This window comes from Suncus etruscus, chromosome 2, assembly GCF_024139225.1.
Source record: "Suncus etruscus isolate mSunEtr1 chromosome 2, mSunEtr1.pri.cur, whole genome shotgun sequence".
NCBI classification, from domain to species: Eukaryota; Metazoa; Chordata; class Mammalia; order Eulipotyphla; family Soricidae; genus Suncus; species Suncus etruscus.
Window position 1 is genome coordinate 168,701,243 of NC_064849.1, and position 22,854 is coordinate 168,724,096.

The 22,854-nt window shown below is 36.2% G+C and overlaps 1 protein-coding gene across 1 annotated transcript in view; it reads left to right on the top strand.

The window, feature by feature from the left end:
- The window catches only part of CAMK4 (calcium/calmodulin dependent protein kinase IV), a 311,178-nt gene that overhangs the window by 169,236 nt on the left and 119,088 nt on the right, over nucleotides 1–22,854 (top strand). Inside the window, exon 2 of the mRNA XM_049769138.1 lies at nucleotides 2,527–2,605. Within this exon, the coding sequence (XP_049625095.1) occupies nucleotides 2,527–2,605 (79 nt within the window). The remainder of the gene's footprint in view (nucleotides 1–2,526; nucleotides 2,606–22,854) is intronic.

Genomic DNA, 22,854 nt, shown 5'->3' on the forward strand with positions numbered 1-22,854 from the left:
TTATGCTGAGGTAACTTCTGCCAAGAATAAAACCCATTGTATCTGGGGTGCTGGGCCTACAATGCCAGTTTTTAACATAGAAGGGCATGCTCCTGGGTAAATTGTAATGTCCTCCGGGTATTCTATGTCCAATCCAGCACTCCCCAATGTCACATGTATTAATTCGCTAATTGTGATGAATTTCCTTGGGCTGGGCTAGGAAGAATTATTGTCTGAGGACTTTGCCCCTGATTTGGAAGGGCCCAGGGAGAGGCCCTGTGGGCATTTCTCTGCATTGTGTATGTGTGTCCTTGAGGAGCTGAATTTAAAAGGAGACAGCATTCTCTTTTGATATGCCCCAGTTTTCCACAATGGTAGCAGATGATTTGCCTCCTGAGGATTGTGTTGAAACCTCCCCTTAGGTTATTATCAAGGAGGTTTCTGTATCTGCAGTCTTTCGCCCAGTGGTGACCCTTTTTGCATATTAGGCAAAGACCTGGTTTTCCAGAAGTGCTTTGTCCCCGGGGGGAGAAAGGCATATTTCCCTTGGTAACCGCAAATTTTTGTACCAAATCCAAGTTTGCTGATGGGTGAGGCATATCATGGACATTTCAACTGGCATACAAAAAATCATTCAAGTCTGCCTTTTCCTGTAAGGAGCCAATACCAATTTGTAGGCCGAATTTACATTAGGATAATACTTTTTCTAAGAATTTTTTACCTCCTCATTTTTTATTTTTATTTTCAGAGCATCTTCAAGCTTACCCACAAACTCTACATATGGCTCTTGAGGACCTTGGGTAATATTTAAAAAGGTTCTTTCACCAGTGCTGTTAGTATCAATTTTTTATCATGAAGACAATGCAATATCTTTAATTCTTTTTAATATTTCCTTCGGCAAAGCAGCTTGTGCCCGAACATCTGCATATTGATTTTCTGCCATCAATAATTTATACTAAAGATTGACCTCTGCCACTCGTTCTTTTGTTCCACCCATGCTATATAATTTGGATTTTACACCCTCTACATATAAAATTTCCCATTCACTTTGCTGTTTAGATGGCATGCCTTTTCTTTTTTTTTTTTTTTTTAGTTTCCACTTTTATTTTTTTTCTGCATTAAACCATGATGTTATTTTTATTTTTATTTTTTTTTATATTTTATTTAAGCACCTTGAGTACATACATGATTGTGTTTGGGTTTCAGCCATGTAAAGAACACCACCCATCACCAGTGCAATATTCCCATCACCAAAGTCCCAAATCTCCCTCCTCCCCATATGGGATGCCTGGGGATCGAACCACAGTCCGTCCTTGGCTAGTGCAGTCAAGGCAGACGACACCTTACCACTTGTGCCACTGCTCCAGCCACTATTAATATGATTGGAATTAAAAATCACAATGTTATTGTAATTTATTTTGAAATTTCTTTTTTTTCTTTTTGGGCACCATGTGACAGTCAGGGGTTACTTCTGGCTATGCACTCAGAAATTGCTCCTGGCTTGGGGAACCACATGGGAGACCAGGGGATCTAACTAAGATCCTTCCCAGATCAGCTGTGTGCATGGCAAAAGCCCTACCACTGCACTATCACTCCGGCCTCTCTATATTGAAATTTCTCATTTTTTCTTTACATTTTAATTTTTGATGATTCTATTCTATCCATGGTTTAATTATTAGATTAATTTAAAAATTTATTTTTATTGCTAGAGTATGTTATATGCATAATGAATTCTTTAAAGCTTACCTTTAGTTAAATAACATCACAAATAATATAAGGACTCAATGCTATTTTCCCAATTTTATTCTCATTTCTTGTACTGTGCTGTATATTTGACTTTTTATGTGCTACAAATACAATTAATGCTTTGCTTCAGTTATTTAATAAGTCAATGAATAATAAGGAAAGAAAATTTTAATTTTTGCTTTCATTTATTATATTATTAGAACTGTATTTTTAAGTGTATATTATTATCTTACTAAAGTTTTAAGAATATGGAGCTAGAAAGATAATACAGTGGTAGGGTGTTTACCTTAAACAAAGCCAACTCAGGACAGATGGTGATTCGATTCCTGGCATCCCATATGGTCCCCCGAGTCTGCCAGGGGCAATTTCTGAGCACAGAGCCAAGAGTAACCCCTGAATGAAGCAGGGTCTGATCCAAAGAGCCCTCCAAAAAAATTTAAAGAATATGTTGACAGTTTTTACTTAGTTTTGAAAGATTTACTTCATATCATATTTGACATTTTTATAAATGCCTTTTCTCATAATTTCTCTCATATTTGAATATAGTAACTTATCCTTTGCAGTTTTAAAAATAATAATCATTCTGTATTTTTCAAATCGTTTACTTTTATAAAATAGATTGTAAAGTCTAGAGTTTTTCCGAATCAAGTTTGTTCAAATTTCAGAATAAATGTAATATTCTTGACAGTTGTGTTGGTACTATCATAGAACTTTTAAAAACTTGCAAAATACTTATTATTAAGTTCCCCCCTTTATATATGTCCAGCGCATAATATATTCTCTTGTCTTTTTCCTCTTCAGGGGTGCTACATCCATTGTATACAGATGCAAACAGAAGGGAACTCAGAAGCCTTATGCACTCAAAGTGTTAAAGAAAACAGTAAGTTAATTTTATTATATGATGATGTCTCTAAGGTTGCTTTGATCTGCAGAAGCTAGAACCTCAATTCAAAGAACTAAGAGGCCAGAGTATATGCAGCTAACTTGATTTCATCTTGGTTTTGAATATGCGAGTAATTAAATGGAAGTTTTCTGTGAATTGTGACTTTTGAAGAGTGACTGGGCTTTAAGGTGGATGTGCATATAAAAATGAAACCTGTAGAAAAACAAAAACATTTACAGCTATTGGGTGAATCTTATGCATCACTCGTTTTTTAATATTTACATGTAATTTCTAATCACATGTTAATAATTTTGAAAACCACTGTTTTTAACTGCCTTAATTAAACACAAATAGATACCTTTGCAAAAACTCATCCTTTTTCTTATAATTTGCCTAAAAATTCAAATACTGGATTTGCTTGAGTAAAGTATAATTGGTCAATTTTTAATGCTTCTGGGATACAATTTACATTGTACTTTCGTATGAAATAAGTAAGCGAAATTTTACTTTCAAATTTTCTTCTTTGCCCTTTATTTGCTGCTGTTAAAGAGGTAAAGAACTTTAGATTTGTCTTTCAGTCCATGAGAAATGCAGAAATAAGTTCAACATACAAATATCATTCTGTAAGAGATGCTCTGTGCCCAAGTCTTGCATTTTCAGTACCTAATTTGCACCTTCTGTTCTTAGTTTCCAAAACCACGAAATACTTTATACACCATTGAACCATTCTTCCTTTCCCAGCATGATGTGAGCAAATATATGAAGATAGATGCTTTTGAAAATCTGATTGTAAATACCAAGAAGTGTCATGTGTTTTGAATAATTTAACTCAAGTAATAGTTCTTTTAAATCAGGATATTTCCCCCTAATGTCTGATTAGTATGACTGGATGTCCTTGATTGTTTAGAAGAGGGAAATTGTAGAATCATGAAAAGGGGAATAATAGCACAGAATTTTTAGTTGAGTAGAAATAGATGAAATTCATAAACAATCTTGTGGAATTTTAATAGTCACAATGGGCTAGTAAAAATAGTTTAATTGAAAGAGGTAACGTTTCCAATTTCTACTAAAAACTTTACTGGATACCCTCTTTTTTATCAGTTTATTTCAAAATGTAGAAAACTCCTAAATGGTAAGTTTCAGAATTTTTTCTAAAATAATTTTCTTCAAAATCGTTGTGTTTTTCTATTTATTTATTTGAGGGCCATTCTTGGCTATGATCAGGGATCAGTTATGGCAATGCTAGGGGTATCGTTTGTGTTGCCAGGTATCAAACAGGGCCAGCAAAATGCAAGCAAATGATTTAAAAACTGTCTTAATTTTTGTACTATCTTTGCCTTTAACTAAATGTCTTATACTTATTATCTTAGTTTAAATTGAGACTTAACTGAAAATTATCCAATAATTATCCAGTAAATTATCCAATTGAATATATATAATACATTGGCGTGTTTTAACAGTCATTATACATGAGATGTTTTTGGATTTGATTGTGCCCTTTCTTGGTTAAAAGAATTGTTATAGATATCATGAGTTATAGTTTTTAATAATTGAGGACATTTTGAAGGGAAATATAGACAAACATTTAGAAGTAAGTTATGAATGTTTAATCTTCAAGGAACAAAGACTATTGATTCATATCACAAAACTTTGGATAATTTAATAAGAAATAGGTGAAGCATTTGGCAGCTTCATGCATATTATTTGGGAATGTAAAATGCTAGTTTCCCACACTGTCTTCTCTTCATCTCTTCTGTGGACACAGTTTCCTTAGAAGACTTACAGGGTGAAATGTGAGGGAAGCAAATGTTAGATGGAAGTGCAGAATGAGCTGTAAGGAAGATGTTTTCAAACATGGTTACTGCTCTGCCAAATAGAAACCCCTCTGTAAAATCTTCAGCTTTGAAGATGAATTAGGACCCTCATAACTGTCTTGGAGAATAAACCAGGCACAAGACAACACTTCAAAGACATGTATTTGCATCTAATTCCATGTAGATAATGCAACAGAAGCTTTAAAAAATCAATATGAAAGGAATGAAACAATGATAATACATCTTAAGAGAAAAAGCAATGCCAGGCCAGAGTGATAGCACATTCGTAGGTCATTTGCCTTTCAAGAGACTGATCCAGGACTGGCCTGGGTTTGATCCCCAGAATTCCATATGATCCCCCAAGCCAGGAGCAATTTCTGAGGACATGGCTGGGAGTAACCCCTGAATGTCACCGGGTGTGGCCCAAAAACAAAAAAACAAAACAAAACAAAAAAAGAAAAGAAAAGAAAAGAAAAGAAACAAAAAGAAAAGCAATGCCAGGAAATATTTTCCTAGAAAATTTAGTCTAGGTCTGGTTTTGACAGAAGGATTTTGGAAAACTTGAGTTATGTCATCTGTCAATTAGAAAAACATAAATTAAATGAACCATTATCAAATATATGTGGTTCATTTAACAATTTTTGGTTTGCTCTACTATTTCACAGATTTTTCCTTAGATCTTCATATGACTACAGCTAGACTTAAGATAGTTGGTTTTTATGTGTGTTTTTGTCTATGTATGTACTCACAAGTGAGTCTTTGTATGCACTGGTGTAGCTATATATATAATACATATACATATCCCCATCTATCCATTTTTCTATGGATGACAATAGATTACTAAAAACTGGGAGACTTAAAACATTGGAGATATATTTTCTTGGAGTTCCAAGGCTAAAGTTTGTATTCAGGATGTTTTAAGAATTGGTTCCTTATGAGTATTGTGGGGGAAAACCTGCTTCTTTCTTAGCTCTTACTATCAGTGAGCAGTGCTTGATGACCCTTAATATATAGCTTGTCACATTAGAATCTTCCCCCCTGTTGTCATGTAACCATCATCTTTGTTTGGTTTCATATATTCAATTATGTCTGTATCCAGAATTCTCATTTAGTAGGAGACCCAATCTGTTATCTTAGGGATCCTCCTTATTTCAGTGAAATTGGATATTAAATTAACCAGTTAGGTTCTGGATAGATTACATATAGTAGGTAAGGAACTTGCTTTGTACACAGTAGACCTAAACTCTAATTCTAGCACTATATTTGAGCCTTCCCTGAATCCACCAAGAGCAATCCCTGAGTACAGAGCCAGGTGTAAGACCTTATTACTGCTGGGTGTGGCCTAAAAACAATCAAGCCAAAAAAAAGGAACTATTACTCTTTTATACACCTATAACAATAATATACTTAAATATATTACATAATGTACTTAAATCGAAGAAAAATTTCCTATTTCTTTCCAAGTGAGTTATTTGATAACAGTAGTCCTATATTCTTCAATGTTTAAATACTGTCTCAGGGAAGTTTACCAAAATTTTATTTTTGGGAAATATTAAACACCTTTCTTACAACTTTCTATATTAGGAAATATTTAGCTTACATTTGCAATAAAACTTATTTCCTTGATCATCACTGATAATCTATTAGATACTGATATAAGTTGTGTGATAGATTAAAGATTAAATTCATGACAAAAATTACTTATTTATCGCTTATGGGGAAATTTATTTCTCATTGGTGGTTGACTAGTATATAAAATTAATACTAAAATATTAAATAAATTGCTATGTTCAGTCATGTGCTTATACTAATAAAGTGTTCCTGTGGGAATTTAACAGATAATTAGAATAAAGTTAATTTGTAATGCAATCACTCCATTTGCTTTAAGTATAGATAACTACTTTTCATAGAATTTATTAAGGTGGGTATCAGCAACTTATTTTTAAAAGTTATACAATAAGTCTGAGGCTTCCGCCAGCATGGGGAATGACAGGGCTCAATGCTGAAGGCCTTTTTTGTTTTACCAAGTTTGGATGGGCTGTGGGGCTCAGAATGCCCTCAACAGCCTCTCCTCTCCTCCCTCCCTGACTCTGGGGCTATTCCTGGGTGCCAAGGGGGCCAGCAAGGTGGGTGCCGGGGAGGAGTTTAAAGGGGTCCCCAGGCTTTCCCCAACCCCCACCCTGCACAAGAGGGTCTGGCTTGGGGAAGTCGTCAGCAACTTTCCTTCCCTCCAGTGTCCATTCTCAAAAAATGTATAGTTTAATTGTATATCATAGGGTTTAATCTATGTTTGCACTATACAGAATGTCTATGTTGTATATTTTCCTTCCCCCTTTGGCTCACCAGCTTACAGACTCATTTCTAGTCCTTTACTCCCTAACACTCACTGCCTATTACCCTACATTTAACCATTTTTACCCTCAGTTCTTGGTGGCTCATGACAGATCACTATCCCCCACTCAAGCCAGCTGCCAGCCAGCTCCCAGAGTGAAAAAATATACTCTCAACCTGAGAAAAATCTAATACTCTGTTCCCATTTATCTACTCTCAATGGCCTCCTGCCCTTCACCTTCTTTCACTGTGTATCTGTGCTTGCTATCATACTCAGTTTCTGAGAAGTCCCCACTCAAAGACATTTTCTGATATGGGACTGCTGGGAGTCGTTTTGCAGACTCCAGAGGCCAATTCACAGACCAAAGTGGTGTTTTGAATTCAACACCCAACCTCCGACTAATTTTTTCCTTTTTTATTATTTATTATATTTTTATCTCTTTTTAAATAGGGGCTCCTGCCTATTTTCATAGAACCTTGGGAAATGGATTACTTTTTTAATATAATTTTTATTTTGATCATAGTGGCTTACATATTGTTGACAATAATATTTTAGGTACATATTTACATAAAATCAGGGGGGATTCCCATCACCAATTTGTCCTCCCTACACCTCCGTTTTAATCCTACATCCCATACCCTCTTCCCTCACCCCAGGGCTGCTAGAATATGTGGTCCCCTCTGTACCTAGCCTACTACTTAGTAGTCTTGCACCTGTTTGGTCTTGATGCCTCCCTTATTTCCCCCTCTAACTGGGAGGCAGGACTAGCTAGTTCAAGTTACATGGTTTTGTTTGAAGAAGAGAAAAGTAATAAACTGGGGTAAAAGTCTAATACGCCGAAAATGGGCGGAATCCTTCTAGAGGCCCTCATCATTGATTTGAGAGATGAAGGATAAAAAGAAGGTAAACACTCCACCAGTACAAAAAGAAGTGTCAAATATACAGTGAGGACTCCAACAATAACAATAAACACCACAAAAAAAAAAGAAAGAAAATGCCATGGTCTTGAGATAAGAAACATGGCATAGCACATAAAGAAAACAAAAAAAGAAGAGAAAAAAAATAAGTATAACTGGGGACAACAACTTCAATAACCACACCCAAACAAAGAAATCGACCAAAAATAGATAGGTAAATAAAAATGATAATAATAATAAATGAAGTTAAAAATAATATATAAAAATAAACAATGTTTTGTGCTTTTTGTTTTTTCTTTATTTCTTTTTTTCCTCCTACCCTAGCACAGTAAATATTGGGGTCATTCGAAAAGGAATTCACTTGGCATAAGAGATATGGGGTTTCTCCGTCCTTGGAGTATATTGTCATGGGATTAACTATAGACTCTGTTCAGGATCATATACTCTCCCGGTGGTGCTTTTGTGGTGTTTGGAAGACTTCTGCTCTGTCCTGGGTGATACATCAGACCTCTATATCTAGAGATCTCAGTATCTGCCCAGGTCCAGGGGTGGGACTTATGATGAAGTCAGTCTTTGTGGTTCTAGAAGTTCTGTTCCCTCAGTGTCATTTTAATCCATCTTCTGTGGTTGGTGGTCTTGGTCTTTGCACTGAACCTAGGATGGCACCTAGGATAGCGTCTTCTTGTGTTTCCAGAAGCCCCATTCTGTTACAATTGTCTCTGCCAGACCTTTGGAACTGGGGATCGTGGTTATTGTGCAGTTCGTAGTTCAAACCCTAGACTAGGGCTTTTTTATTGGTCCCAAGATATATATAGTCTGGTCATGGTTCTAGCAGCCAGTCATCTGTAAATCGCGATCTTGGCTTTTGGACCTACCAGAGGGAGACAAGCCTTTGATTTTGTCTTATTGTTAGCTAGTAAGGTAGGATAACCTACTCTTAGGTCAAGTTGTTCCCATTTTCCTTGTTGTCAGGATATCATATTAGAGCTGGCACTTGTTGGTGACCCCGCAGTATTAAGGCTGTCCCGGATGGGATTTGTTTTCTGCAGCTGTTGTGAAGAACTGTGCCGTTTCTATGTCTGGGATTCAGGGTTCAAGGCTGGACGGATGGTATCTAAATACCTGAAGTCTAAGTTGATTCCACATGACATATTTTCAAGGTAGGAGATATCCCTGTATTGTAAACAACTATGAGTTCCTATGTCTAGTAGATAAGATCTCTTTTTTATATGTAAGATTTCCCCTTTTTTATTTTATTTAAACACCTTGATTACATACATGATTGTGTTTGGGTTTCAGTCATGTAAAGAACACCACCCATCACCAGAGCAACATTCCCATCACCCATGTCCCAAGTCTCCCTCCTCCCCACCCGACCCCCGCCTGTACTCTAAACAGGCTCTCCATTTCCCTCATACATTCTCATTATTAGGACAGTTCAAAATGTAGTTATTTCTCTAACTAAACTCATCAGTCTTTGTGGTGAGCTTCCTGAGGTGAGCTGGAACTTCCAGCTCTTTTCTGTTTTGTGTCTGAAAATTATTATTGCATATTCTTTTTCCCAATGATTGCTTTAGCTATTCTAGGGTTTTTATTGTTCCAAACAAATTTCAAAAGTGCCTGATCCACTTCTTTGAAGAATGTCATGGGTATCTTTAGAGGGATCACATTAAATCGGTATAATGCCTTGGGGAGTATTGCCATTTTGATGATGTTAATCCTGGCAATCCATGAGCAGGGTATGTGTTTCCATTTCCACATGTCCTCTCTTATTTCTTGGAGCAGAGTGTTATAGTTTTCTTTGTATAGTTCCTTCACATTTTTAGTCAAGTTGATTCCAAGTTTGTGTGGCATTATTTTGAATGGGGTTTTCTTAATGTCCATTTCTTCCTTAGTACTACTGCTGTATAGAAAGGCCATTGACTTTTGTGTGTTAATTTTGTAGTTTTCCACCTTGTTATATGAGTCTATTGTTTCTAGAAGTTTTTTGGTAGAGTCTTTAGGGTTTTCTAAGTAGAGTATCATGTCATCTGCAAACAGCGAGAGATTGCCTTATTCCTTTCCTATCTAGATTCCCTTGATATCTTTTCTTGCCTAATCGCTATAGTGAATAATTCCAGTGCTATGTTGAATAGGAGTGGTGAGAGAGATAGCCTTGTCTTGTGCCATAATTTAGAGGGAAGTCTTTTAATTTTTTCTCCATTGAGGATAATATTTGCTACTGCCTTGTGGTAGATGGCCTTAACTATATTGAGAGAGGTTCCTTCCATTCCCATCTTGCTGAGAGTTTTGATCAAGAATGGGTTTTGGACCTTATCAAATGCTTTCTCTGCATCTATTGATATGATCATGTGATTTTATTTTTCTTTTTGGTGTTGTGTATTATGTGGATAGATTTACAGATGTTAAACCATCCTTGCATTCCTGGGATGAAACCTACTTGATCATAGTGGATAATCTTCTTAATGAGGCATTGAATCCTATTTGCCAGGATTTTGTTGAGGATCTTTGCATCTGCATTCATCAGCTATATTGGTCTGTAATTTTCTTTTTTCTTAGCATCTCTGTCTGGTTTAGGCATCAAGGTGATGTTGGCTTCATAAAAGCTATTTGGAAGTGTTTCCGTTTGTTCAATTTCATGAAAGAGTTTTGCCAGGATTGGTAGTAGTTCCTCTTGGAAAGTTTGAAAGAATTCATTAGTGAATCCATCTGGGCCTGGGCTTTTGTTTTTGGGCAGACATTTGATTACCATTTGAATTTCATCAATAGTGATGGGGGTGTTTAGATATGCTACATCCTCTTCCTTCAACCATGGAAGAGTGGCTGTGCTCTTCTGGAGCCTCTTTTCGGCCCACTCCCAAGAGGTTCACACGACAGGACAATAGACAGACACACACAGGCAGTACTCGCAATTTTTCACAGTTGGGCCCCACTAGGCAGGCATAGTTTTGTAGATTTTTAAGGCAATCCTATTTTTGCTTGCCATAAATATTTTATAGGAAGTTGCAGTTATCAGTTACACTTTCATTGTGAACTCGGTTAGAGCACAAATCAATGGTGGAAGAAACACAGCTAATTTTTTTTCATTCATGTATGGGCCTCTTCACTTTGTGCTTTAACCATCTCCATTTAATTATAAGTCATCTACATTTTGTGTTATATTTAGAAGAAATTAAAGCATAAAGAAAGCCCTTGGGGCTTTCAAGGATTCTAACAGACACAGCTGGTGAGGCAACCAGTGACTTACAAGGTGGAATCTTTTAGTGATACTCCATGACTCTTGAATATTCTGGACTTAAAACTGCACACTAGGGATAAAATGATTTTAAAATGTGTCAAAGTTTCAAAGTATGGAATCAAGGGAACCTTCAGCCTGAGTAGAATTTTGCTGAGTTAAATAGAATCACAGCTTCTTTAAAATGAAAGACATGAAGATGTTACAATCCTTATTTCAGATGCAATTCATGTTTTACCTTTCTTTTTCAGGAAGTTGCACTTAATAAGCTCAATCTGTATTGCTCTTTTTTAAATAATCTATTGAGATGTAAGAAAACCATACTTTTTACTCAATATGTTTAACTTTTCTTTTTTTGAAATGTTTTTCTTATTTAAGCACCATGATTACATACGTGATTATAATTGTTCCTTTTATGACTGAAACCCAACTAAAACCATACTTTTTAGTCATTTATCATGTCCCTGGAAAGAATTAAAATTTTTTATTTACCATTGATTTAAATTACTATAAAATGTAAAAAATGTAGCTTCACATCTTTATATGGGTTATGTATGCCATACTCACCACCCAAAATTCTATCCAAATACCCTCTGCTCAACATTCCTCAAGTAGTTCTTACATTTTGTTAAATATATACCACAGGTCTTAACTTTCTATGAGATTACATGGTTTACAGTAGAATTAATGTTTATGCTTTTGGTATGCATTTATCCATCTATCACCAATATCTAACCACTGTCTCTAGATACTTTTTAGACTGCCCAATACTTCCCCCTATTCACTTCCCTTCTTTATTAACTCCAGGTTTTTTCCAAGTTCAGAGTTTGTTTTCATTGGACAATGTTCATGCCCACGATTTTCTTCTTTATATATAAAATATGAGGGTGATAATCCAACATCTGTTCTCCTTCTAAAATATTTCTCTTAACATTATACCTATACTCAATCCAAATTACAGCAAATGACAAAATTTAATTCGTTCTCACAGCTGAATATAATTCTATTACATATAAGTATCATATTTTTTGGAGCTTGAGTCAATAGCACGGTGGATAGCGCACTTATCTTGTATGGGGCCGGCCTGGTTTTGATCCATGACATCCCATGTGGTCTGAGCCTCCAGGAGTAATTTCTGAGTGCAGGGCCTGGAATAACCTTTGAGTGTCATTGGGTGTGGCCAAAAAACCAAATATATAAATAAATAATATATATCATAGTTTTTATGCATTTGACTTTTGGAGAGTTGGATGGTACCCAAATGTGCTATAAATGTACTACAGGGAACACTAATTACTTATCTATTTTTGAATGAATATCCCTCTATACTTAAACTTAGATATTCTGTCATTCATCAATAGGCATTTAGGTGATTCCTAAATTTTTTTTGGCTATTGTGAAATGTGAGGTTATATGTAGAGGTGGTACTCTTTTGAATTACTGTTTTCATATCCTTCTAAAATGTCTATTGCTCAAACACATAGTTTTTCTATTTTTCTGGTGTTTGGATCATCCCCAAACCATTGTTCAGGACTGACACTGAGAGACCACAACTGGCAGGGACAGGAGTTTATCAGGCAGGAGTTTATTTGGTGACAGAGTTTCAAAGTTTCAACCCAGAACAGCTGCTTGCCTGTTCTCCCTCTCCCTCTCCCTTTCTCTCCCTCTCTTTCTCTCTTTCTCTCTCTCTGTCTCTCTCTTTCATTTTTAGCTTCTTTTAAGGAAATATTTTTTTTTTACTGTTTTATGTTTTGTGGGTACTGTTGTTTATGTTTGAATTTTGGTTATGTGTCAAACCCTACCAAGATTGTATCCCTCTCTTAGACTCAGCTGCTTAATTTTTAGAAATTTAACGGTATTTTTTATCTCTATGGCTCATCTTCTATAGAAAGGATTGCATTAGCTTACTGTAAAAAATAGTGGAATTACCAATAATGACTCTAGCACTTATTCTCATGTGAAATTTCAAAATGTATAAATATTTTCACTCTTAAAATGGCTATTTTTGAGGGCTGGGTGCATAAGCTTTGGAGCCAACAGATTGAGTTTAGGATCACTTGTATGAAATATTTTCTGTATGACTTTACAAATTATTTGGTTTCTTCTTTAAAAACTGGGCTTAAAAGCATCAATATCTTGGTTATAGTGAAGATAAAAGTGATGCCATTCATATAAAATACTTCACAAACCAAGAGATTTTTGGTAAATGGTGGATGTTATTCTTATTATTAACCTTTATGGTCCTGCATGCATGTTTGGTATATTAATTCTACTAGTTCATTGTGTGCTATTCTGATGTTTTGATTGGTTTGATTTAAAGTTGAGTAAAAAAATAACCCTTGACATATTGTGTACTTTCATGAGAATAAAATCAATTTCATTGTTTTGAGTGGCTTTAAAATGTCTACAAGAAAATGTATTTACTATTGATATCAATAAACATTAAATAATATATTTGGATCATTTGACCCTCTACTTTATTAGTGTTAGGTACTAATTGCCTGCTATTCCTTGATTTGGAGGAATTTTACAATGTTATTCCAATTCAGAATTAAGGCATAGTGACTAGGACAGTGTGAAGAAGTTGTTTCAGGTCTCAGACATATCATATTTTGGTTATTAAATCAGATGTTAACTATAAATGAATGAAAAGTATTTTATTTAAATTGACCCAGCAAGTTCTCTTAAATTTTATAAAATTCTCTAGTGTTAGTTTGATCTCATACTTTTCTCAGCTGAAGAAATACACATGATCTAATAGTTTTCTTAGCTTGAGACTTCTTTTCTTTTTTTTGAAAAAGGTTCTTATGTATATTAAATTTATATACTAAACTGTGCAGTTGTAGAAACTTAAAATATTTCTCTAGACTAGATTAAATTCTCTGATTTTTTATAGGAGACTCTCCAGGACTTTTTTGTTATTGGATATTGTTGGGGTTTCTTTGATTTAAAATGGTGATGATGCCAGTTAGATCATTTATTAATCCAGGTTCACTTGCTCTTTCTTCTCAATCTTCAGAACAAGGGAAATCAACCAGTGGCCTTTTTCAATTGCTCTGGTGTGTTTGAAATGTCTGGCACTGTATAATTAAATTTATTAATTATAAAGTCCTTGATGGTGATAGATGATGGTGAGATGGTTGGATGGAGGGATGGAGAGAGGCCTTTTTCTGCTGGCCAGCTGTCAGGTCTGAGATTTCAGGATAGTCATGAGGAAATGATCCACAGGAAATTAGGTTTCAGGAGACATAAGCTTTATTAAGGCCCTAGCCACCATGTGTGGTTCCTAAACTTTTAACCTTTCTTTCAAGCCTGCTCCATAAGTAGTACCCCTGTTAAACCTGTCTTTCCCAGCCACCTCTCTTGCTGAATCCCCTCCCTATTCTCTGAATCTCTCCCAATCTATTCTCCTCTTGCCCCTGAGGCAACCCCCTCCTTAGCCTCCCAAGGTCAGCAAAACAGGAAGCCAGATATGCCTCCCAGATGTGGACCGGTCTGCTTTAAAGATGAGCAAAACAGGATGTTGGAGGAGGGGAGTAACATGGCAAATCCAGGGTAAACATCCACTGCATACTACTATTGCCACTTTTAACCACTTACAAGCATGTTTCAGAATTTCAACAAGGTCTCTTTTGGTCAGTGGTGTAGAGAAAAATAAGAAGTAATTGCTCAAATAGACTTTGGGGGCCCAATTGAGGACTCAGAACACATTACCTTATTTTTTGGCGTGTAAGACGACTTTTTTTTTTTATTTAAACACCTTGATTACATACATGATTGTGTTTGGGTTTCAGTCATAAAAGGAACACCACCCATCACCAGTGCAACATTCCCATCACCCAAGTCCCAAATCTCCCTCCTCCCCACCCAACCCCCGCCTGTACCCTAAACAGGCTCTACATTTCCCTCATACATTCTCAATATTAGGACAGTTCAAAATGTAGTTATTTCTCTAACTAAACTCATCACTCTTTGTGGTGAGCTTCCTGAGGTGAGCTGGAACTTCCAGCTCTTTTCTCTTTTGTGTCTGAAAATTATTATTACAAGGGTGTCTTTCATTTTTCTTAAAACCCATAGATGAGTGAGACCATTCTGCGTTTTTCTCTCTCTCTCTCTGACTTATTTCACTCAGCATAATAGATTCCATGTACATCCATGTATAGGAAAATTTCATGACTTCATCTCTCCTGACAGCTGCATAATATTCCATTGTGTATATGTACCACAGTTTCTTTAGCCATTCGTCTGTTGAAGGGCATCTTGGTTGTTTCCAGAGTCTTGCTATGGTAAATAGAGCTGCAATGAATATAGGTGTAAGGAAGGGGTTTTTGTATTGTATTTTTGTGTTCCTAGGGTATATTCCTAGGAGTGGTATAGCTGGATCGTATGGGAGCTCGATTTCCAGTTTTTGGAGGAATCTCCATATCGCTTTCCATAGAGGTTGAACTAGACAGCATTCCCACCAGCAGTGGATAAGAGTTCCTTTCTCTCCACATCCCCGCCAACACTGTTTATTCTCATTCTTTGTGATGTGTGCCATTCTCTGGGGTGTGAGGTGGTATCTCATCGTTGTTTTGATTTGCATCTCCCTGATGATTAGTGATGTGGAACATTTTTTCATGTGTCTTTTGGCCATGCGTATTTCTTCTTTGTCAAAGTGTCTGTTCATTTCTTCTCCCCATTTTTTGATGGGGTTAGATGTTTTTTTCTTGTAAAGTTCTGTCAGTGCCTTGTATATTTTGGAGATTAGCCCCTTATCTGATGGGTATTGGGTGAATAGTTTCTCCCACTCAGTGGGTGGCTCTTGTATCCTGGGCACTATTTCCTTTGAGGTGCAGAAGCTTCTCAGCTTAATATATTCCCATCTGTTAATCTCTGCTTTCACTTGCTTGGAGAGTGCAGTTTCCTCCTTGAAGATGCCTGTAATGTCCTGTAGTGTTTTGCCTATGTGCTGTTCTATATATCTTATGGTTTTGGGGCTGATATTGAGGTCTTTAATCCATTTGGATTTTACCTTTGTACATGATGTTAGCTGGGGGTCTAAGTTTAATTTTTTGCAAGTGGCTATCCAATTGTGCCAACACCACTTGTTGAAGAGGCTTTCCCTGCTCCATTTAGGATTTCCTGCTCCTTTATCAAAAATTAGATGGTTGTATCTCTGGGGAACATTTTCTGAGTATTCAAGCCTATTCCACTGATCTGAGGACCTATCCTTATTCCAATACCATGCTGTTTTGATAACTGTTGCTTTGTAGTACAGTTTAAAGTTGGGAAAAGTAATTCCTCCCATATTCTTTTTCCCAATGATTGCTTTAGCTATTGAGGGTGTTTATTGTTCCAAATGAATTTCAAAAGTGTCTGATCCACTTCTTTGAAGAATGTCATGGGTATCTTTAGAGGGATGGGTAAGACGACTTTTGAAACAAAAAAAGTCAACTGAAAATCAGGGGTCGTCTTATACACCGAGTATATCCCGAAAAATGTTTTAATATGCCGCTAAATGAAAATTGTTTAAATATTGCCACAAAACGAATTTTCCAACTTGATCCTGCACCAATCACTGCAAGGCTGCTCGGACCGCCTCTCTAACTCAGCCAATCCAAGCAGGCTTTTTATTCATGCAAATTAGACAATGTTCTGGACCCGAATCTACACTGTCAAAAGCCTGCTCAGATTGGCCAGAGTCAGAGAGGAAGTCTGTTACAGTATAGCCTTTGAACCTTTGCTTGTTGTGATTGGCTCACTGTGGTACATACAGTTGCAGCACAGGAACATTTTGTCTGATACAGCGAATATAGGCCTAAACCTATGTTTTAACTGCAAAATTAAGGGGTCATCTTATACGCCCAGCCGGAAAATATGGTAAGTAAAGTAGCTAGTAGATTACAAACCATGCCAAGTGAAGTGAAACTTCAAGCAATCTGTTCAGTTGAAACCCATTGACTTCATATGGTCTGTTAAGCCAGGTTTCCTGAAATAGCAACAAGGATATTTCTATTCAATATGTGACAAGACTGTATTTCTAAGAAAAGAAAGGTAGTAGGTAAAATGTTAAAGTTTTGGAATCATTTGTATACTTTACCATTCAAAGATATATTTGGAAGCTTAAACAGCCTTATAGAGAATTAGTTGCAGATTGATTTTGGTGTTAGTAATGCTGTTATTTGTTATAACTCATCACGTTTATCTTTTTATTCATCTTTCATATATATATTTTATGTAGACATATAGTTTATGTTGTTCCTATTATATGATTGTATAATCACTTATCTACATTATATCATATATATCATATACAGTTATATAGGTTGTGTTTGGCCATACTCAGCTAAGTGTAGACTACTCCCAGTTCTGTGTTTGGGAAAACACACATGGTATTGGGGATCAAATTTGAGTCATCTATACAAAGGACAAGTATTTAACCTCTTATAAGGCCACTATATATTATTTTATATACTATAGTTTAGAGACAAATTGATACAAGAAGGTGAGAATCCAGATATGTACTGGGTATTGCCCAATAAGATGAATGCAACTTTATTCTGACTTGTTACACATGATCTCTAGTTGTTTTTTGTTTGATCCAAAAGCACATATCCACATATAATTTTGTCCAAAATGACTCAGCATTTGTGTGCCAGAAAGAGAAAACAAGTGTCCAGCTAAAACCAGAGGAAATCTTAGAAAAGCTTACAATACTGAATCCCAACTTGAAGAAAACTAGAATCTTTTGAGAGAGCTAAGTGAGAAAAGTCAGTCAACAAAGTGGGGTGCTGAGCATAAAAAATTGAGAGGGTCCTGACATCAGATCAGAGCTGAGGACTGATGCCTGATTGATCCCAATCAGGAAAGCAAAGAGGACCAGAAAAATGCTGCTTATCAAACTAAGGCAATCTTTGAATCGAGACCTTAGTGAATAGGGGAAGCACTTTTATCTAATGCTGACAGCATTTGTTGGGGGGTTTTGGGTTTTGGGTCTCACCCGGCAGCGCTCAGGGATTATTCCTGGCTCTATGCTCAGAAATCACCCCTGGTGAGCTCAGAGACCATATTGGATGCCATCATTCTTCATGCAAGGCAAATGCCTTGCCATTGTGCTATTTCTTGCCCATGTTGACAGCATTTTAATATTTTTATTTTTTATGAAATAAAATGGTGGTCAAAACTGGATTTGTTTAAAATATAAAGAAGAAAAAGTCTATAAAAATTAAGTCATGAAATTTCAAAACTATTAATTTGTTAAAAGAGAGGAAATAAATGACAATGTGTAGTGAATAACCATTAGAAGAGATCCAAAACACTGCCAATATTGAATTACCCTTTAACTATCTTTTAAAGTAACCTTTGTAAAATCACCATAGGACATTCCATTATATTTTTTAATAAAAGGGAATAGTAATCAAAAGAATGCAGAACACGTTTAATCATTACATAGTTGCTCTTTTCATGAATGAATGTATATGGTATACGATATCTTGTGGAATTTTAGTAAGTGAATTCTGAGGTCCAATCCATGCTTTAAAAAATTATACTAGCTAGAGAAAAAGGGGTTGAAAAATCGAGGAATAAGCATGGCCTACATTTGAGGTTAAAATGAACTTCTTACTAAGATGAAAAAGAACTATACTGGGCCCGGAGAGATAGCACAGCGGTGTTTGCCTTGCAAGCAGCCGATCCAGGACCAAAGGTGGTTGGTTCGAATCCCGGTGTCCCATATGGTCCCCTGAGCCTGCCAGGAGCTATTTCTGAGCAGACAGCCAGGAGTAACCCCTGAGCACCGCCGGGTGTGACCCAAAAAACCAAAAAAAAAAAAAAAAAAAGAAAAAGAAAAAGAACTATACTGACACAGAGCACATGGAGCACATGAAACTTTTAAGTTACATTGTGAAATCAGGGTATGTTATGTTCTACATATGCTGTGATGAAATATACTGAATTTTTTAAAAACTTAATTTTTTGTCTGCATAGTTTTCTTTTCTGGGGGGAGTGAAAAGACAAATGTGGAGGTGTCCGGGTCTTACTCATAACTTTTTGCCAGAGAACCATTTATAGTACTGGGTATCAAACCTATGCTGGCCATGTTCAAAGGCAAGCACGCTACTCACTGTACTATGGCCCTGAACCTACAGCATTTGTTTTAAATTTTGACATTTTTAGCACTCCTAATCTCAGTTTACATTCACTAAAATGGAAGATGATATGGAGTTGTACAGTATAGAAATAATACTCCTGACTTGGGTTCCTTCTTTATGGTCCTTGTTCAATTAGCAAAAGGGTCTGATTTATGGCCCCAGCTATGAGTCTGAGCTCCATCCAGCCTCTATCCTTCTGCAAATGTTACCATCAGTGAAACTTCAATTATTTACTCACACTTACATTTACTCCAGTAATCTAAAGAATTGTTAAATGGATAGCTATTTTTCCACTATGCCCCCTAACAGACTCACAGACTGTCACTGGGAAGATGTTGTGGTTTTTTATTGAGATCACAAAAGTCTGTAATTCTTTTCTTCATTTATTTTCCAAGGGAAAATTGGGACTAGAATTTAACAGCCACACTTGCATATACAAAACCATTTCACTGCATCTTTAATTTTTTGTAGCAATTAATTTTTCCCTAAAAGGAGATGCAACTGTCTATCTTAAAAATAGTACTACTCCTGGTGGTGTTCATGGGGTCTTTGGCAGTGAAAAGCAAAACCAGAGTCTCACATATGTAGTGCATGCACTGTCTTTCAGCCCTTTTTAAATTTAATTTTTATAAATTTTTTTTATTATACCTGGTGATGCTCAAGGGTTACTCCTGGCTTTGTGCTCAGAACTCGCTCCTGGCTTGGGGAACCATATGGGACATAGGGGTTTGAGCCGCAGTCCATCCTAGGCTAGTGTGTGCAAGGTAGATACCTTACCACTTTCACCACCACTCCGACCCTGTTTTTATAAATATTTTAAAGTCTAATCTTACCCATGTAAAATTATTAAAACACACTAATAATATCTACATGTTATATATTTCGGTCTGTAATAAGTAGTTTAGAAATTGCCTTGATCACTTTTCGGCCTTTTGGTTAAGATCAAGTGTAGAAATTGCCTTGGTTGCCATTAATAAATTATCTTGGAGCTTACCCGAGGTAGCACAGCTCTAACCCCTGTCGTGAAGTCATGTGAAGGTATCAGGAGTTATTTGTACCCCTTTCATTACTAACAAGTAAAAAGACTACTTTTAGGATTTTGGCAGAATTGTCTTCCATTTTTATAAAAATGAGAAATAAAATCATGTGTCAAATTTCTTACAAATTTTTAATTTCTTAGTAATTAAATGTTCTTTTAGATCTCAATATTTCTATGTTCATTTATTTCAAGTGCAGAGGTTCTTGATGGGAATATATAGAAAATTTTACATAGAAGACTAAGAAATTCACCTTGATTTTCCAAATTCTTTTAGGGAATATATTTAATAACTACCATGGATTAAGATGTTTTATACATATTGTTATACAATTATCACAATATGTTGAATCATCTCAACTTTTTTCCATGCAGAAATAGAAATAATCCTCAAGTTGGGTGACTTTATGAAGGATTCTCAATGGCAGGGCTCAGAATCAAATTGCTTTTGGTAAAGTGAACAATAATGTTGGTAGAGTAAACAATGATGAACAAGGATATGCATAACAGAATGATATATATTAGAGACAAAGTTTAAAAAATAATTAACAGAAGACAATGGAAAATAAGGAAATTTTAGCATTCGCTTAGTAATATTAGGACTCATAATTTTGTTTTCTGTTTTGGGTCACACTAGAGGTTCTCGTTCAGGAATCACTCTTGGAAGGTTTGGATAACCATATGGAGTGCTGGGTATTGAACCCAGGTCAGTTGTATGCAAAGCAAGTACCTTACTCATTGTATTTTCCCTCCTGCTCCAATTTATCCATAAAATGTTACATACTTTTAGTGAAAAACCATAAGAATAAAAATATGTTTCCATGTGAAATCTTTTTTATTTTAATATTTATTTTAAATAATATCTATTTAACACCGTAATTACAAATATGATTATAGTTGATTTCAGTCATAAAATGAACACTCCCCCCATCACCAGTGCAACATTTCCAGCAACAATGCCCAACATCTGCCTCCTCCCCTGCCCCCAGCCTGTATTCAAGACAGGTATTCTACTTTTCTCAATCATGAACATTGTCATGATAGTTGTTGATATAGTTATTTGTCTAACTGTATTCATCATTCTTTGTGGTGAGCTTCAGTATCGTGAGCCAGTCTTTCCGACACTCATCTCTATTTTCTCTGGGCATTATTACAATAATGTATTTTATTTTTCTTAAAACCCATAGATGAGTGAGACTATTCTGTGTCTATCACTCTCCCTCTGACTTATTTCACTCAGCACAATAGTTTCTATGTCTATCTATTATAAGAAAATTTTATGACTTCATCTCTCCTGAGGACTGTATATTACAGTTTGTTTAGCCATTCATCTGTGTAAGAGCATCTTGGTTGTTTCCAGAGTCTGGCTATTGTAAATAGTGTAAATAGTACATAGTGTCCATCTTTGTCCCTTACCACTTTTCTGAGTTGGTGTCATCAGATATTAATATGGCCACCTCAGCTTTTTTGAGGGTGTTGTTTGCTTGGATGATTTTCCTCCAGCCTTTGATTTTAAGCCTATGCTTGTTCTGACTATGCAGATGTGTTTCTTGGAGGCAGCAGTGGGTTGAATTCATCTTTTTGACCCATTTTTCCACTCTGTGTCTTTTAATTGGTGAATTTATTTCATTGACATTGAGGGAGATGATTGTCATAGGATTTAATGTCATCTTTGTAGATAAGTTTGCTGTGTTTGTTGGTCTCTCTTGTCTTAGAGTAGACCTGACAGTTTTTCCTTTAAGGCTGGTTTATCATCTGTGAAGTTTCTGAGCTGTTGTTTATTCATGCAGCTATGTATTCTTCCTTCAAACCTGAACGTGAGTCTGACTGGGTGCAGTATTCTCGGTGAGGCATTCATTTCATTCAGTCTTGTCACAATATCCCACCACTGTCTTCTGGCCTTGAGAGTTTTTTGTGACATGTCTGCTGTAAGTCTTAGGGATCCTCCTTTGAAAGTAATTTCCCTTTTTAATCTTGGTGCATTCAGTATTCTATCTCTATCTATGGGATTTGTCATTGTAACGAGGATGTGTCTTGGGGTGTTTTTCTTTGGGTCTCTTTTAGCTGATACTCTTCGGGTATGGAGGATTTGATTGCATGTAGTCTTTAACTCTGGGAGTATCTCTTTGATAATGTCTTTGACAGTTGATTCTTCCTGGAGATCTCCTTCCTGGGTTTCTGGGACTTCAATGATTCTTATGTTATTTCTGTTGAGTTTGTCAAAGACTTCTATTTTTATCTGTTCGCATTCCTTTAGTACTTTTTCTATTGCCTGTTCGTTTGTCTTATGGTTCTTTTCCAATTTCTTCTGTTGTGTTGAGTTTTTCTGCATCACATATTCCAGTACTCTGATTCTCTCCTCAACTGCTGATACCCTGCTGGCGAGGCTATCCATTGAGGTTTTCAGTTGAGCAACTGTGTTTTTCAGATCTGTTATTTCAGTTTGGAGTTTTCTAATTTCTGTCTTTGTGTTCTTTTCAGATCGATCTATGCTTTTTTTGAGTTCTACGAACATATTCCGTATTTCTATTCTAAACTCCTTATCTGAACGGTTAATCAGGTGGTTGGAATTTATTAGGTCATCCGAGCTTTCATCTTCATTCTCTGTGGATGGTGTTTGCCTGTGAGGTTTCCCCATTGTCATGCTTGTAGTGTGATTTTTCCTGCGTGTTGTGGTGGGTTTCATTGGTTAGAAAGAGTGCGCAGTTGCAAAGCAAAGCAGAGGTCTCTTCTGCTGCCTCTAGTTGACAGTCCTCAGAGTGAACAAAGGCACAGAAGGG